At 41.6% G+C, this 18,731-nt stretch overlaps 1 protein-coding gene across 4 annotated transcripts in view; it reads left to right on the forward strand.

Annotated features, from left to right (window-relative positions):
• The window catches only part of STARD8 (StAR related lipid transfer domain containing 8), an 81,556-nt gene that overhangs the window by 13,261 nt on the left and 49,564 nt on the right, over positions 1-18,731 (forward strand). For all 4 annotated transcript variants that reach the window (XM_072743649.1, XM_072743647.1, XM_025982823.2 and 1 more), the window contains one exon: positions 5,599-5,632. In XM_072743649.1, the coding sequence (XP_072599750.1) occupies positions 5,599-5,632 (34 nt within the window). The remainder of the gene's footprint in view (positions 1-5,598; positions 5,633-18,731) is intronic.

Raw genomic sequence — 18,731 nt, forward strand, 5'->3', positions numbered from 1 at the left:
AATCCCCTAAGACTAGAAATCATTGTAGTCAAATGTTTGCACCTGGTGTGGCAATCATTTCCAGGGGATAAGAAAGATGACAAATACTATGGCAATTCCTTTCTCAGTAAGATTTTGATTGGTTGCATAAGAGAAACCCTTCTTTCTTTTCTTCCTAACTTTCAAATTAACATCTTGACATTGCCTTCCTGAACTACTGCAAAAGCCTCCTAAAAGGTCTCCCTGCTTCCACTCTAGCTCCACAATTCATTCCCCACATAGCAACCAGAGAGTGATTTTTTAAAGGTGAAAATCAGATATTGTCATTCTTCTCTACACCCTCCAATGGCTTCCTAATGTAATTTAAATCAAAGTCCACATTATCCGCCTGGCCTTTAAAGCCCTTGCCTCTCTCTTCAACCTCTGCCTGGAATATTCTGCACCCAGATTGTCACATTACTGGCTCTGTCTTATGCAGTCCTCTGTTCAAAGTTCAGGTCCTCTGTATAATAATAAGGAGACAATCCAACAAGAAGATATAACAATTATAAATATTTATGCACTCAATATAGGACCACCAAAATACATAAAACAGTTAAAAACAAACATAAAGGTACTAATCAATAAAATACAATAATAGTAGGGGACTTGAACACCCCATTTACATCAATGGACAGATAGATCATCTAAGCAGAAAATCAATAAGGAAACAATAGCTCTGAATGACATACTGGAACAGATGGATTTAACAGATATACTCAGAACATTCCATCCTAAAACAGAAGAATACACGTTCTTTTCAAGTGCACATGATCATTCTCTAGAATAGATCACATATTAGTCCACAAAGCAATCATCGAATGCATCTTTTTTGACACAATGCTATGAAACTAGAAGTCAACCACAGGAAAATATCTGGAAAGACCACAAATACATGCAGCTTAAATAACGTGCTACCAAATGATAAAGGAAGAAATAAAAGTATGTGGAAACAAATGAAAACAAAAACACAATGGTCCAAAACCTTTGGGATGCAGCAAAAGCAGTTCTAAGAGGGAAGTATATAGCAATGCAGGTCTACCTCGAGAAGCAAGAAAAACCTCAAATAAACAACCTAAGCTTACACCTAAAGGAGCTGGAAAAAGAACAAGAAACAAAACCTAAAACCAGCAGAAAGAAGGAAATAATAAAGGCTAGAGCAGAAATAAATGATATAGAAACTAAAACAAAACAAAACAAAACAAAAACCCCACAGTAGAACAGATCAATGAAACCAGGAGCTGATTCTCTGAAAATAAAAAAAAAAAAAAATAGTAAAACTGAAAAATGTCTACCCAGACTTATAAAGGAAAAAAGAGAAAAGACTCAAATAAATAAAATCACAAACAGGAAAGTAGAAATAAGAATCAACACCATGGAAATACAAACAATTATAAGAGAATATTATGAAAAACTATATGGCAACAAATTGGAAAACCTACAAGAAATGGATAAATTCCTAGAAATGTATAAATTACCAAAACTGAGGCAGGAAGAAATAGAAAACTTAAACAGACTAATAATCAGCAAAGAAATTGAATCTGTAATCAAACTACGCCCAACAAATCAAAGTCCATGGCCAGATGGCTTCACAAGCCAATTCTACCAAATATTTAAAGAAGAGTTAATACCTATTCTTCTGAAACTGTTCCAAAAAACAGAAAAGGAAGGAAAATTTCCATATTCTTTCCATGATGCTAGCATTACCTCATACTAAAACCAGATAAAGACTCCACTAAAAAAGAGAACTACAGGCCAATATCCCTGATGAACATGGATGCAAACATTCTTGATAAAATACTAGTATACCAAATTCAACAGTACATTAAAAAAAATCATTCACCACAGTCAAGTGGGATTTATTCCTGGATTGCAAGGGTCGTTCAATATTTGCAAATCAATAAATGTGATACATCGCATCAATAAAATAAAGGATAAAAACCATATGATCATTTCAATAGATGCAGAAAGAGCATTTAACAAAGTACAACAACCATGCATGATAAAAAACCCTCAACAAAGTAGGTTTAGAGGTAACATACTTCAATGTAATAAAGGCCATCTAAGAAAAATCCACAGCTAACATCATACTTAATGGGCAAAAACTGTAAGTTTTTCCCCTAAGGTCAGGAATAAGACAAGGATGTCCAGTCTCCAGTCTCATCACATTTATTCAACATAGTACTGGAAGCCCTAACCACAGCAATCAGACAACAAAAAGAAATACAATGGGATATTACTCAGTCATTAGAAATGACGAATACCCACCATTTGCTTCGGCGTGGATGGAACTGGAAGGTATTATGCTGAGTGAAGTAAATCAATCGGAGAAGGACAATCATTATTTGGTTTCACTCATATGGGGAATATAAGAAATAATGAAAGGGATTATAGGGGAAAGGAGAGAAAATGAGTTGGAAAGATCAGAGAGGGTGACAAAACACGAGACTCCTAACTCTGGGAAACAAACAAGGGGTAGTGGAAGGGGAGGTGGGTGGGGAGATGGGGTGACTGGGTGACGGGCACTGAGGGGGGAACTTGATGGGATGAACACTGGGTGTTATACTATATGTTGGCAAATCAAACTTTAATAATATATATATACATATATGAAATAAAAGGCATCCAAATCAGTAAGGAAGAAGTAAAACTTTCACTATTTGCACATGACATGATACTCTATATAGAAAAACCTGAAAGACTCCACCAAAAACTAAGAGCTGATACATGAATTCAGTAAAGTTGCAAGATACAAAGTCAATGTACAGAAATTTGTTGCCTTTCTATACACCAATAATGAGGCAGCAGAGGAAGAAATCAGGAAAACAATCCGGTGTACAATTGCACCCAACATAATAAGATACCTAGGAATAAATCTAACTAAAGATGTGAAACATCTGTACTCTGTTATCTATAAAACATTGACGAAAGAAATTGAAGATAACATAAAGACATGGAAAGGCATCCCATGCTCATGGATTGGAAGAAGAAATGTTTTTAAAATGTCTATACTGCCCAAATAATCTACAATTTTAATGCAATCCCTATCAAAATACTACCAGCATTTTTCACATAGCTAGAACAATCTTAAAATTTGTATGGAACCACAAAGACCCTGAATAGCCAAAGCAATCTTCAAAAGGAAAAGCACAGCTGGAGGCATCACAATTTCAGACTTCAAGTTATATTACAAAGCAGCAGTAATCAAAACAGTATGGTACAGGCACAAAAATAGACACATAGATCAGTAGTACAAAATAGAAAACCCAGAAATAAACCCGCAACTATATGATTAATTAATCCTTGACAAAGCAAGAAAGAATACCTAATGGAAAAAAGGCAGTCTCTTAGACAAATGGTGTTTGGAAAGCTGGAGAGCAATATGCAAAAAAATTTAAGTAGAACACTGTCTTACACTATATACAAAAAAAAATTCAGAATGGATTAAAGATCTAAATGTGAGAGCTGAAACCATCAAAATTCTGGAAGAAAGCATGACAAGTAACCTCTTTGACATCATAGGATGTCAAAGCCATAGGAACTTAGTAAAATATGTCTCCTGAGGCAAGGGATGAAAAAGCAAAAATACTATTGGGACTTCATCAAGACAAAACATTTCCGCACAGTGAAGGAAACAATCAACAAAACTAAAAGGTGACTTGCAGAATGGGGGAAGATATTTGTAAATGATATACCTGATAAAGAGTTAGTTTAAAAAATACTTTAAAAACTTGTAAAACTCAACTCCCAAAAAACAAATAATCCAATGAAAATATGAGCAGAAGACATGAGCAGCCATTTCTCTAAAGAAGACATCCAGATGGCCAACAGACACATGAAAAGATGTTCATCATCACTTAGCATCAGGAAAATGCTAATCAAAAGTATAGTAAGATATCACCTCACACTTGTCAGAATGGCTTAAATGAACAACACAAGAAACAACAGGTGTTGGCGAGGTTGTGGAGAAAAAGGAACCCTCACATACTGTTGGTGGGAATGTAAACTGGTACAGCCACCCTGGAAAACAGTAAGGAAGTTTCTCAAAAAGTAAAAATAGAACTACCCTATGATCTAGCCATTCTACTGCTGGGTATTTACAAAAGCATACAAAACCACTAATTCAAAAGGACACATATACCCCTATGTTTATAGCAGCATTATTTATAACAACCAAATTATGGAAGCAGCCCAAGTATACATTAACATATGAATGGATAAAGAAGATATGGTATACATAAGTGTGTGTATATATATGTATATTCTATTGTGTATATACAGTAGAATATGTATATTCTATTGTGTATGTACATTCATCCATAAATAAAAATGAAGTCTTTCCATTTGTAATGACATGGATGGAGCTAGAGAGTATTATGCTAAATGAAATAAGTCAGTCAAAGAAAGACAAAAACCATGTGATTTTACTTATGTGGAATTTAAGAAACAAAACAAATGAGTAAAGGGGGGAAAGAGAGAGAGAGGAGAGAGAGAGAGAGAGACCAAGAAACAGACTCTTAATTATAGAGAACTAGCTGATGGTTACCAGATGGGAGAGGGATAGAGGGGTGATGGGGATTAAGAAGTACACTTGTGATGAGCACAGAGTGATGTATGGCATAGATGAATCACTATATTGTACACATGAAACTAATATGTTAACTAACTGGGATGAAATAAAAACTTAAAAAAAAAGTTCAGGTTCTCTGAGACACCCTCTCTGCCCACCTTTTCTAAAGCAATTATCCCTATTTTTCCTACCCTACTATTCCCTATCTCATCCTGTTTTTTTTTTTTTTTTTTTTTTTTAGTTTCTCCTTCTTGGTTCTTAGTGATGTCTGAAATTTCCTTCCTTATTTATTTGTTTACCTATTCATTCTCCCTGCTCCATGAGAATAGGGACCTTATTTGTTTCAATGACTGCTACAGCTTTTAGCATAGTGCATGGTGTTCTATATTGTACTGGTGCCCTATAAATATTTATTGAATGAATGAATTTATGTGTTTTATCATTTTAAAAAGTGCTTTCATGTAAGTTGATTTCTCACAAAACCTGTGAGGTTGGGATTATTACTACCATAGTCTTAGGGATATAAAAACTGAGGCTCGAGAAGGTATGTTCAATGTTACATAAGGTAGTCCTGAACTTGAGCTTTCCAAATCTAAATACTGCCCTTCCCACCAACATATCTTGCTTCTAATCAAGGACGGTATGTGCCAAGAAAACGTTAACTGATTCTTTGATAATCCTTACTGTCCCTTCTCAGAACAGCACTGTGAGCTATGCAGACTGTCTCCAATCTCCTGAGTTAAGGAAACTCCCCAATCCATGAGAGTGAAGTGAACCAGAGGAGTGAGCCAGTGGAGTGGAAGAAAGTATTATGGATCAGGCAGTTAGGAGTCCAGGCTTCTAGGCTCTACTTGGCTTCCTATTGTACTTAATTTTCCTTTTCTGTAAGCCTCTGTGTATCTTTCTGTAAAATGAGTAGATTGAACTTGTTGACTTCAAAAGATTCCTTCCAGTTCTGACGTTGCTTTGGTCTCTGCAAAGTATTGATTTCTTCTCTGTTTCCTTTGCAGTGCTTCCCATTGTGGCAGAGGAGGAAGAATATCGGTAAGCGTGTGAGGTGGGGTCACAAGTGTCACACAGTGGGGCTGAGCTTCTCAGTTGTCTTCATGGGCTGGCTGATCTTGTTCCTGACCAATGGTCTAGACGCAAAATCTGGAAACATCCTCTCTGTCTCCCTCCAGTGAGCATTTCCTAACGTCTTCGAGACTTTCCTTTTGGGACGAAGTGAACATGTAGAACTTCTTTATTTCTCAGATGGAGAGTTTTCTCTGGTCAGAGAGCCAGGGGAGGAGTCCCCTAAAGAACCATTAGCAAATGGCAGCCATCCAATATGCTTCCCTTGTTTTCAGGTGCTACTTTCCACTGGAAGTAAATTACAGGTGGGAGGTATGTTGGTAAAAGGAGTAAGTAAGTGGAAGGTAAAGGAAAGAAGCATGATATTTAGGATTCAGTGTCTGTGATATTCCCAACACTTGCTTTATCTGAAATGGGTTATTTATAGGACTGAGGGAATACATATAGCCTTGAGGGGAAAAAATTCCCTCCTTTTTCTAACAAGTTTCTTTGAGCCTGACTACATATTTCCCTTCTGCCTCAGGTGTCCTACTTGGGTGTGGGCAAGTTAGTGGCATTCTGGACACAGCTTTTTCACTGAGGAGGACACAGTTGTCTAGAGGGGGATATCTGGTTCGGGGAGGAAGAGAAAGAAGGATACTGGCCAGGAATGAATTTGCTGCCAGAGTCTGAACTCCTGGCATCTGCTGAGCTTTGCTGAGGTCATTTAGGCTATCCTCTTGGCTCTAGCCTGACCTTAGCCATTCCCACTGGCTACAGTTTTTCTTCAGGATGAGCTCATGACTTGATTTAACATGGGCTGAGGGTCACAGAAACAGAAAGGAATCAATGAACAAGTGACATGATAAGGGCCTGTGTGAGGCGTCTTAGGGAGACATTGGAAGAGATGATCTGATCTCTGGCTCTTGAAGACCACTTCAAGTAGTTGGAACCAGTTTGGGCACAGTTTTACCTGAAGACAGAGAGGGGATCTGGTGACCTCCCAAGTACTTTCTTACCTCGGGATCTTGAGTTCTTGGGTGCTGGCTGTTAGAAAGGAAGAAGAGTTGGCCGGGCGAAGTGTTTATTTGCATTCCATGACAGCAGACAAGAGGGAACCTATTTTGAAGTAGGAACACTGCGTTGATCAGCATACAGCATACATCTGCTCTTCCACTCCCCACCTCCTCCCCCATAACCATTCCAGCACTTCTTGCTGAGCACAGTTCCTGCTTTGAAAAGAGGCTCCTGGGGGTACAAGATCTGCAGGCTGCCCATACTGGGAGAAGGACAAACTTCTCCATTTCAGAGATACCAGCTGCAGAGGCTAAAAAGAAACCCCTCAGACCCTGAAATAGTGACCCCCCTCAGATTAATGCACTTGCAACTGCCAAGTTGCCTCATTAGAATGTCTGTGCCAAGCTCAGTCAATGGGGCTGAATCCTGGAAGGGTAGGCACCAGATGGCTGAGAGGTCTGTGGCTTCCTGAGGAAAGAGGAGTGTCCCTTTAGCGGGTGGAGCCAGGCAGAAAAAGTTGCCACCTACAAAGCTGAACTGGGACTGGAGCTTATTGCATGGGGCTCTTGTATGCATCATACAAGATAATACATTAAGATATTAAAGTGCTGAACAAATATTATTTCGAGATCTAGCTCAGGGAAGGAGCAGAACTCTCTGGTTTGTTATTCATTTATTTTTGGAATATGTCTTGATATGTCTCAAACTTCAAGAGATATAAAAATAAAGTCTTCCCACCCCCGTCTCTCAACCACCCAACAATCTTCTTGGAGGAGACCAATGTTACCAGCTTCTTGAGCCCTTGATGAGTTTAGGAGGTCTAAAGTGAGTCTACTAGACAAGACGTCAGTGAAGATGACTGCCTGATTTGGAGTGGGGACACAACTGAGGGAATGCGTGAAAAAGGCAATGGAGAAGCAATTGTGGAGCAGGAAATGTGGGGGCAGGGATGGAATAAGCATTAGCTTGGACATCAGGAGGCCTGGGATCCATCCAGTCTTGACTGTTCCACTCATGGTTGAATTGTCTTAAGAACCTTCCCCTCTCTGACCCTCAATGTTCCATTAAAACTTTTATGATCTCATATGCCATTCTGACCAATTCCACCAGAGTAGAACATATATGGTGGAGGAGAGGACCAATCAGGGAAATTTTAGAGAAGAAAAAGCCAAGAAATTGACTCTAAGCTGACAATTGAATATGATTTACATATGTAATCTTCTTCATATTAAGATCAGTCAACCAGTTTCTCTGACATACTACTGCTTTTGTTCTGGTGGTCTCACTGACAGAGGAAACCCTTGGCATTGTCCTCATAGGAGAACATTAGGAATGTCCAACTTACTTCAACATACGTAGTGCTGCCCAGGCCCAAGAGGATGGGCTGAAGGGCCTTTGACAGCTATGCTATAATGGTCTGAGAATCCACTAGCACAATATTTTACATATTTGTGAATCAACTTCACTTCATCCAGTGATAGTTCATACTTATTTTTTTTCGTTAAGCCAATCTGATTTTAAACAATAACCTTACTTGAAGCCATAAAATCTATGAAATTAGTGTTTGCGGTACTAATTACATCTTTCGTAATACATACTGAATTCAATATATATCATGATTCAAAATGTCAGTGTATCACTCCAAATGATCCTGTGCATATATATATAAGCATTGGAAAACACAGAGGTAGTAGTAACACAAACCAGTAGGTCAGAAGGAGGTTCAGGACTTCAGGGCTCATTCCAGGACTCGCTAGGTACTCTTTGGGCTCCCTGAAACACTTAATATTCCTTCCAAGTACTGCTACCATGTTATACAAGTATGAATTGCTCCCTGAAATAGAAGTAGGTTCTGGACCTTAAAAGGAGCTCCTTCCCTTCAAACAAAATCCAAAATTCTGAATGGCCTCACAGGTTAGTTGACTAAGGAACCAGAAACTCCGGGTTCCAGTTTTGGTTTTGCCATTTGCCAGCTGTGTGACCTTGGGCCTGTCCCATTCCCTCTCTGTGCCTTAGTGTCCCCCAACTATAAAATGAATGATTTGGTCTAATGACCTCAAAGTATCTTGCTGCTCTGTCATTCAATGACTCCTTCACTTGTTGACCTCACACCTCTGCTTAACCCATTGGCTCCCAGCAGCTTGCAGAGATGAGGAGGCTTCTGAGCTGACCTCTGCTACCTCTGTACCAAATCCTCCTTGAGGGCCCTTGCTCCCAGTGCACAAAGCTCCTTTTGTTGCCTGAAACCATTCAGGGCTTCTTTCCAGGCTCCTGTAGAAGTGGCGGAAGTGACCTGCGCGGGGGGGGGGGGGGGGGGTAATAGTTGGCTTGTAACAAGAGCCTGGTTCCCCAACTCAACTGGCTTTGGCCTGATTGCAGGCTTGGCCTTAGCACCAGACTCTGTGTATCAGCTGCCCCAGACCGCCCCCTCCAGCTCTGAGGGGTCAGGAAGACCAGTTTAAAAGGGAAAAAATAGAAACAAATATATTAATTTAAGTGCGTTTATTTAAGTTGCTGTTTGGTATCACTTCTAAATCTTAGGAGAGCAAGAGACTGAAATAATGAGCCAGAAATTTGGTAGAAATGTGTTTTACACATTTACATGTGTGTTTTACACATTACACAGCCTCCTATTTCAGAGACTGAAATAATAAGAGACTGAAAATAAACATCATGATAATAATTCAATTACTTCCTTTCTTTTAAAAATGATCAAATCATTCTTGTAATTATTTCTTGATAGATTTGGCCATTTAACATTTACTATTTCGTGAAGAATATTTGCAGGGTATAGCTTATCCAGTATTTGACTAATAGTTTATCTAGCAACTTGGACTAGTATAAAGATCTATGTAGTTAGAGGATATCTGGAATTGATTATGATTTGAGACAGGAAATCTTTCTATCATGATCTACAATGAATTCAGCCAAGGGAAAATACTGGACTGTGCGTTGAGAATTCTAAGATCTAGTCCCAGGTCTGACATTATCTCTTTCTGTGACTTTGACTTAGTTGTTTCCTTTCTCTAGACTTCAACTTTCTTGTCTGAAAAATGAAAAGATTGAAATAGAAGGTCCCAAAGTCCTCTGCACTCTGATTCTTTATCATCCTTGACCCTCCACCCCTGCCAGAATCAGACTGAAAGGAAGGAGTCAGTGGCAAGGGCAATTTCAAGATGTTCTTTGGGATGGGACAAGGATTTTCAGACCTGGAGAGGAGTGTAATAGCTTCCTTTCGGATCAAAAGAGGCTGGGAAGCCCAGGTTCCCAATGCCTGTTATCAGGAATGCAAAACAGAAAGTCAGGCCCAGGCTTACAGATGCAGGTCAGGCAAAAGGCCTGAGGCACAGCCTAGGGGGACATTTTTACAGATAGGACCAGTCCAGAATATCAAAGCAAGGGCTGGATGGCATAGGATAACTACCCAGGGGTTAGGAAGGCAACGGGAATTACAAGAGGAATGGCAGGCCTGGAAAAGACCTGGGAACATCCCATAAATCCTTCAAACTCAACACTAAAAATCTATTCTTCATCATTCTCCTGGAAACCTTCTCCTTCTACAGGACTTTCTTTCTTGATTAATGTACCATCACCCACCCAGTCAAGTAAGAATCATGGGAATCATCTTCCTTCTCTCACATTTGCTGTCATCCAGTTACCAAATCATGGCCATGAAACTTTTTGTAGTGTTTCCTACTTCTGCCTCTTCTTTTCCACCCACACGAGGATAGCCCTCCCTTAGCAGCTTTGGCATGGATGCTTGCTACAACTTCTTAACTGGTCTTCCTGCCACCATGCTTTCCATTCCAGTCCATTTTCCATACTACTGCCAGAGTTCACTATTTTTTATACGATTTTATTTATTTATTCGTGAATCACACACACACACACACACACACACACACAGAGGCAGAGACATAGGCAGAAGGAGAAGCAGGCTCTATGCAGGAAGCCTGATGTGGGACTCGATCCCAGAACTGATTTATATAGAACCTGAGCCGAAGGCAGGTGCTCAACCTCTGAGCCACCGAGGCATCCCCAGAGTTCACTCTTTAAGAGAACAATTTGGTTGTGCTCAAAAACTTTTGATTGTTCCTTACCTTTGACCATAGTCCAAATTCTTTGCATTGGCATTCAAGGTATTTCACAACTTAAACAACCTATCTTTCTTTCATCTCCCTCCACATCTTCACATTTCTGAGCTCCATGGGACAACTCTCTTATTTCCTATACATACAATTAACTCTCATATTGGACTCTTCACTGGGAGTGTCTGTGCCAGCACCCAGACACACAAACACTTGGCCTGTTAATCCATCCTTTAGACTCCCTTTCCATCAGATCCACATCTCTATTATACACATGATACTCTTCCTCATTTGCCTCCTTTCATTCCTGTGTCTCCCAAAGACCATGAGTGTATGAAAGCTACATCTGACTGACTCCTATAGTCCCAGAACTAAGCACAGAGCCTCACATAAACAATGACTCTGGAAAGGACTGTCTTCTATTTTTGAAGGCATAGCAAAAGAACTGCTGGCGATGAGGCTAGTGACTTCTTCCTCTCAGCAGACTTTCTTCTCTCTCATTTCACCTCTGCACAAATTGTCACACAGACCCTACTGTCTCCAGATGACAAATTGTCTTGAGGTGGGGCCTTGAAGTTCCTGTAGTTCCATCTAATGGTGCAGATCCATGTAAAACACATTTCTACCAAACCCTGAAAACTTTGAGATTGCCTTAGATATCAAGTCAGGAAGGGCACTTAAGGACCTTATTAAGCAGTGGTTTTCAAACCAAATACTGAGGAACTCTAGAGCTCTCAGAGATTCACTGGGTACGTGAAAGAAGGACAGAGTTGAGGGGGGCTTAATTCAAACAAATTTATTTTACCTTTTGGGGATTTCATGAATATTTCATTTGAAGACTGGAGTTGACCCTGTAAAAGCAGATGTTGGAGATCGCTGCTCTAGTCCAGTGCTTAATTGCTAATAACCTCCCTTTTACACCATTCCTGCTATTTATCCACTTGGGCTTGGACCAAATTCTCCAGGTATGATCAAGTATCCTTTTTCATTCTATACTCAGTTGAAAGTTCTGATTTATATAGAACCAGAATCTGCCTTACAACTTTCACCCACCTGTCCTATTTTCACCCCTTGAAGTCTCATGGAAGTCGTTCCTTCTTCCCAGGACCAATCTACTGGCATTGAGAATTTCCCAAGGTCTTTGATGGAAGTGACTTTGTAGTTCATACAGTTCAATGCCTTCATTGTAGTTGGAGAGCTCAAAGCCCAGAGAAGGAAAGTGATCTACACAACAGCAGACAACACATCTGTGGTAAAACTGAGACTAGAAACCAAGTTCCCACTCACCCATAATGTCCTCCCCTGAATCTGTCTTTCCCCAGAGTAAATAGCTCCAACACCCAAAATGATTTCTCACTATTCCAATGACAATTCCCTGAACTTCCTCCTGATTGGCAGCAACCAATGGCCAAAGATCAGCAGCTCAGCTGGTGAGAGCTCTATGGTACCCAGGCTTTGGTTGGCCCAGAGTAAGGACAAAGGCAAAGGAAAGCAAACTGGCATCAAAAACCAGAGCTGTTCCTCATCACAGCCTGGATGCTATTCTCCTCCTCCTCCTCTTTCCACAGGACTAAATTCTATTCAAACAGTGCTCCTCTCATGGCAGGACAGCCAAGGGGCAGCTCTCAGAGGCCCCTTCTGACCTATTTGCTAGAGGGTCCCTGCTGTGTGACCTTCCACATCCCAAACCCAGAAACAGGAAGAGCTGGTTTGGTTTACATTTTGAGAAGAAAAATGAAAACATAGGAAGTGAGGCTCCTGAGAACAGAGGCTTCCAACTTTGTGTCCATGTGCTCCTAGAACAGGATATTTCAGAGAATACATTCCACAAGAGAAGGGAACGTCCTCCTTATTAAAAACAAAACACAAAGCCCTTCAAGGTTTGGAAAGAGAATAAGACCAAAAGGAGAGTCTTAAGGAGGGAAGGGCAACTGTTTCGGAATCTACAACTCTTCTTCCCCATCCACCACTTGAAACTGTCGTACTTTGATCTTACTTCTGTTATCACCACATCTGGCCCCCAGAGATTCCCTGCTTCCTTTAACCTATGGCCCAGAAGAAGGTCCAAGCCCCTTTCCCTGTTTATCTGAGGATCAACAAAGTAGGCTGTCACTCAGAACCTTCCTTTAAAGCCAAGAAAAAGCAGACATTAATTATAGAACCCACAAATAGAACAGCATTCAGGCTTTACTATGTAAATGTCTCTTGTCTTAAAGACAGCAAAAGAAGGGAAGCACTTTGTCAGTCCCCAAATATCCCTCAGAGTAACTACTTCATTGCCTCACATGAGCTGCTATAAGTTTGCCTGGCTTTCTCCCCTCTCAGCTCTCTGTCACTGAGAGGTGGGTACCATATTGTTTCCCAACCACAATTACCAAAAGAGACAATGCAAAAGGTTCTTCTTTTTTTTAAAAAAAAAAAAAAAAAAAAGAAGTTCCACCCTTCCTCTTTGCTCTTCTGTTTTGTTTCTTAAGTTCTACATATGAGTGGAATCATATGATAATTGTCTTTCTCTGATTGACTTATTTGGCTTAGCATAATACCCTCTATTTCCACCCACATCATTGCAAATGGCAAGATTTCAATTTCTGATGGCTGAGTAATGTTTCATTGTATATATTAAAATAAGATGAAAACAGAGAGGGAGATAAACCATAGGAGACTTTTAACCATAGCAAACAAACTGAGAGTTGCTAGAGGCGAGGGGTGTAGGGGCATGGGGTAACTGGATGACAGGCATTAAGGAGGGCACGTGATGGAATGAGTACTTGGTGTTATATGCAACTGATAAATCACTGAACTCTGAAACTCATAATACAGCCTGTGTTAATTGAATGTAAAAAATAGAAAATAAAAAAGGAAAAAGAACCCTTTGGGCCTTTCCCAGTTCTGGTTTTGGCATTGAGGAACATGATTAGTTCACAGGTAGTTGAAAGGGTCAAAGTGTGGATCATCTGGGTGCCAAAGAAACATGGCCCCACAGAGAAACAGTTTTGGTCACCTCTGGAGCTTCTATAGGCACACATGGCCATGTGCTACATGCATGTGTGTGTGCACACACATACTCACACAGCATCTTTACCAAAAATCTTAGTCTTACAGAGTAACAGTTCTTTCGGAACACAAAAATATACTACTGTCTCTAGCTTCTAAGACTATGTGTTCCCTTGGGCCAGTGGCAAGCAGAACCTCTTCTTGGAAGATGCTTCCAAGAAAATCTGCTTGGAATTAATGGCTCATTCTCCTTAAAAGATATGGGCAGAGGAAGCATTATTTTTATATTAAAACAAACACAGAGGGATGCTTGGGTGGCTCAGCAGTTGAGCGTCTGCCTTTGGCTCAAGGCGTGATCCTGCCTTTGGTTCAGGGCGTGATCCTGGAGTTCTGGGATCAAGTCCTGCATCAGGCTCCTGCAGGGAGCCGGCCTGCTTCTCCCTCTGCCTCTTTCTCTATGTCTTTCATGAATAAATAAATAAATCTTAAAAAAATAAAACAAGCACATAAATGTTATGGAATAGCATGCAAAATTCATGTGAATCTGTGGGATGAAAATGGAGACTTTGAAGAAATTTCATACTTGAGGCCGACTACATGGGCATCTCCAGCTCCTTGGGGCTGTGTGGGGAATGAGTTCATCCTGGTCAACCAATTGGTTTTTTGGTGCAAAAGTTTGAGAAGCACTCACTGAAATGGTGGGCTTCCTGAGGGTAGAAACTTTGTCTCACTCCTCTCTGTATCTTCATGCCCAATACAGAGCAAGCCGCAGACAGGATGTGCTCAAGAACAATTATTTTGTCTTTCCATCCATCCATGTGCCCATTTGTCTTTGTCGAGGAACAAGCCAAAAAGATAGCCTTAAAGTGGTGGAAAGAAATCAGTTTCTGGAGAATTCAGACAACTCTGGATTGAATTCTGACTCTGTCACTTATTAGCTGTATGATCATCTCTCCGAGCCTCGGTTTTAAAATGAGGATCAAAATACCCATCTTCTGGGTTGTTGTGGGAACTAAGTGTGGCAGTGTAAGAGTGCTCTATAAGCTCCCAGACAATATACAAATAATAGTTATTAAGATTATAAAATGACCACCATGACTAGCCCAGGCAGTAGGGGGAAGGAAAGAAAAGATATTTTCTGCAGCCCAGAAGTCTGAACTGAGATTAAGAAAACAGGAGCTGTGGCCTTAGGAATGAGCCCCTGGGCCTCTGACATGGGGAGAGCCAATGTGGAATCTTGGCTTTAGGGCCCCACCCCCACTTCAGGAAAGCAGTGTGCAGGCCAGAGGGCAACTTCTTCCAGTAGAGTGATAGAAAGATCAGATGTTGCCTGGTATACCTTGGGCCTCCAAAGACCAGATCTGCTTGCTTTCTCCTGTCTGCCAATGAGCTCCGAGGTGGCCTAGCTCATGGCAAGGGTCATTTGTCAGTAGGGGCTAAAGTATAACCAGGCATGATGATTTTACTGCTAACAAACTCTGTGACCTTGGGCAAGTCTTTTCTCCTCCTGGACCCGGACTTATTCACCATTAAAATGAAGGGATTGGAGAGAGTGGATTCTAAAGCCCTCTATCTCCTACACACTATGGTTATGTGGCCCTTAACCAAAAAGGTATTCAATCTTAGTTTTCCAAAAAAGAAGTGATCAATCTTATCACCTGATAGTTTGATACTGGACTCCAGTAAAAAAAAGTAAAAAGCAGTGTGGGGCAGCTGGGCTGGAACCCTCTTCTGTTTGTAAGTCTGCTGGTCCTTCTACCTCTGTCTGGCTGGATTGGCAATCTGGGATCACAATCCAGGTGAGGGGTGGGTGGATGAAGCAGGTGTTTCCCAAGCCGTGGGCTCAGACCCAGGTACCTCACAATAGAAAATGAGAAAAGGGAAGAAAACAGGAAATCCTGTCCACTGTATGTGCCTAATTGTTCAGGAAGAATTCCTTCTAGGCTGGCTCGTTGTCTCAGAAGTCAGCAACAGCTGCTGAGCTGGAAAGCTGACTGCTACAGTCTCTGGGATTCTGGGACTCCCCACCCCCATCTCAGTCTGTTTAGAACTTTGCCATTTTTCAAAGCTCTTTTCAAAATACTGTAATCTCCCGCTTCAGTCCCCAGCATACTGTGTATCAGTCTCCTAGCATGGACCATATTCTGCCTCATGTTGGAGCAATTTCCTTTCACATGTGAATTAGAAATAAAATACATTCTCCAAGGAAAACATTCAACCTGTATATGGATATAAAACAGAGAACCAAAGTCCTATAATCCCTCATTATGAAAAACTAACCACTGTTTGGAGGTTTCTTGGAAGCTTCCTAGAAAGCTTCTGTTGGTCAAAGCTATTGAAAAGGCAAGAGCATGATGCTTTGGATAGAGTCTTGGCTCTGGAGACAAAACACTTGGGCTTGTGCCTCAGGTCTCCATTTGCTGGTCAGATTAGCTTTGGTGAACTCGGTCTCCTCTTTGATTCTCAGTCCTCTGCTCTGTAAAATGGGATGATTCCTCTCCTGCTATCTCACAGGACTGTTGTAAAGACCAAATGAGATGAGAAATAAAAGCATTTTTGGAAACTGTAAAGGGTGCTCTCTTTCGTTCCATGCTTATATCTGCAACTTGAATGTAAGACCCTGAGAACAGAACCTGTGGTCCCTCTGGGCCTGAGTTTCCATTGCCTTTAGCCCAGACGACTTGTCTAGAACAGACAGGTGGTGAACGATAGGATATATGGAACCAAATCCCAGAGGGTGGGCTATACCTAGAGGGATTGGTGCTTTATTCCTGTCCTACCTCTGGGCACATAGTTCTTGACTTTCCTTTGGAGACAACCCCAGCTGAGAGGCCCATTCTTCTAAAGTTTCTTGGCTTTCAAAATGACATCTGACTTTGAAAATCCTGCAACTGCTCTTTCCAGCCTCTACCTCCCTCAGCTCCCAGTTCCCCAGATTCTGGTCCAGCTAATGCTTTTGGAGTTCCCCATGTGTGTGCATGTGGATGTAGATATAGATACAAATATAGGTGGGAGAGAGAGAGATGGCTAAGAAGATTCAATTTTTTAAATGGGCCAGCTGTAAATAGTTGGAAACGAGAGCTGGAAAGCTCCTCGGGTATCATTTAGTCCAATCACTATCTAACCTTTAACAGCTGGGGAAACAGAGACCCAGAAATGGGAAGGGATTTTCCCAGGGAGCTACTGGCTCTGACAGCCAAGTTAAGGAGGGGAAAAGTGAGCCTCTGGGCTAAGGGCACTCATGTTAAAGGAACTGGCCTGGAGAAAGTGGGTGAGGGCCAAAAGAGATGAAAATGGGCAGAGAGGGGAGGATCAATCAGTTGGGGCCATCTGAAAAATTCCCCTGGAAAGTGGGAATATAAGAAACATGAGGGTTGTGGTTTAACAAGTTATTGTGAGTCTTGCTGAGCAAGGAGAGGAAGGAGAGAGGAAGAGAAAAATAGTCGGGGCCAGAAAAGGGGAAAAAAGGAAGAAGGAAGGTTAAACCAGGCAGATGGAGAATATTCAGAGTTGTAGGCTCAGTAAGGGCTGAACATAGCAAGTCAGCAGTGTCTCATTGCATGCAGGACATCTAGCTACCTTCTAAGTTCCCACCAGCTATGCTGTCCAGTTTCTTTTAGACTCTGCACATGTGAGCCAGTCCTTCTTAGCAGATGCAGTATTTTTCCACCTCATCGTTTGGGGAAGTGGCCCTGGACAGTAGGCTTTGCCTCAGATTTTGGCACATGAGGGCACCATACGGCCTGGACTGGTTGTCAGAGTGGGAATGCACTCGCTCTCCAGCCATGATCCAATTTTAGGTACATGGTCACATTGTGAGGTGAACTCAGCCCATTTTACGTACGAGGGCTAATATCACTTGCCAATGAAAATAATAACAACCAAAAGAATAATACAGATAGCTACGTATGTATCAAGAACACATAGTTTGCGCTGATGAACAACGGGGCCCCAGGGCCCAACCGCCTATATTCAAATCCCTGTTGCACCTCTCATCAGTGGTGTGATCCTGGGCAAGTTGCTTAACTTCTCTGTCAGTGTCCTTACCTGTAAAGTGGGGATGATGATAATACCTTCTTGATAAGATTTGTAAGGATCAGGTGAGTTTACCCAGGCAGAGCCTTGGAACAATTCCTGGCATGTAGTTTTCAACAAATAGTAGCTACAATTGACTTCAGCATTATGGGCTGGGCACTGCTCTAAATGTTTTATTTGTATCACAGTGGTGTATAACGATCACTCAGAAGGCAACTGTGAGACCCAGGTGCAAGAAGAACATAGTCCATTATCCTTGACATTTTTCTTAGATGCAGAGCCTTTCCTCCAGCCCAGACTGAATTCAATGTAGAACTCCCATATATAGAACAGAGAAAAAGTAACATGGCTCTGATTGCACCAATGTTGGGTAGGAGTGGGGGTCTAGAACCTCCTGGTTCAGCCTTTATGTATTCTCCCCTTGCCCAACATCCCCAAGGTAGGCCTTGAAGGTCTTCTCTGGTCACAGTGAGGAGCGATCTGCAAGCCTGCTGATGTAATCCCTCCAACCTTTTTATGCTCAGATGAAGGTATCATGAACCCAAAAGGGCGAGTAACATGCCCAAGGTTGGCCAGCTAGTCAAAGGCAGAGGGGGGTGCAGGTGGCATCACTAGACATGGAGGGCATAACTTAGTGGAGGAGAAAAGCCTCCTTGGTTAAGCTGGAACACAGAACATGCTAGGCTTGGGCAGAGAACAGCTAGGAAAGGAAGGTGAGCAGGTGGGAAGGGGAGGCTGAGCCAGAAGCCCTGGCCCTGAGTCTTGTGTGTGAGCCAGACCCTGTGAACCCTCCTATCCTACTGGAGCCACCCTAGACTTCAAGACAATAGGACAATGCTCTACTGTTGTGGGACCTCTCACTGCACAGGGGTTGGGGTTCTGTTTTGACAAGGGGTACTCCCCTGTCCCTAAGGGTTCCAGTCTGGGGAATGCATCTGACCTGAGGCTAAATTTGC

Source organism: Vulpes vulpes, chromosome X (genome assembly GCF_048418805.1).
Source record: "Vulpes vulpes isolate BD-2025 chromosome X, VulVul3, whole genome shotgun sequence".
Lineage (NCBI taxonomy): Eukaryota > Metazoa > Chordata > Mammalia > Carnivora > Canidae > Vulpes > Vulpes vulpes.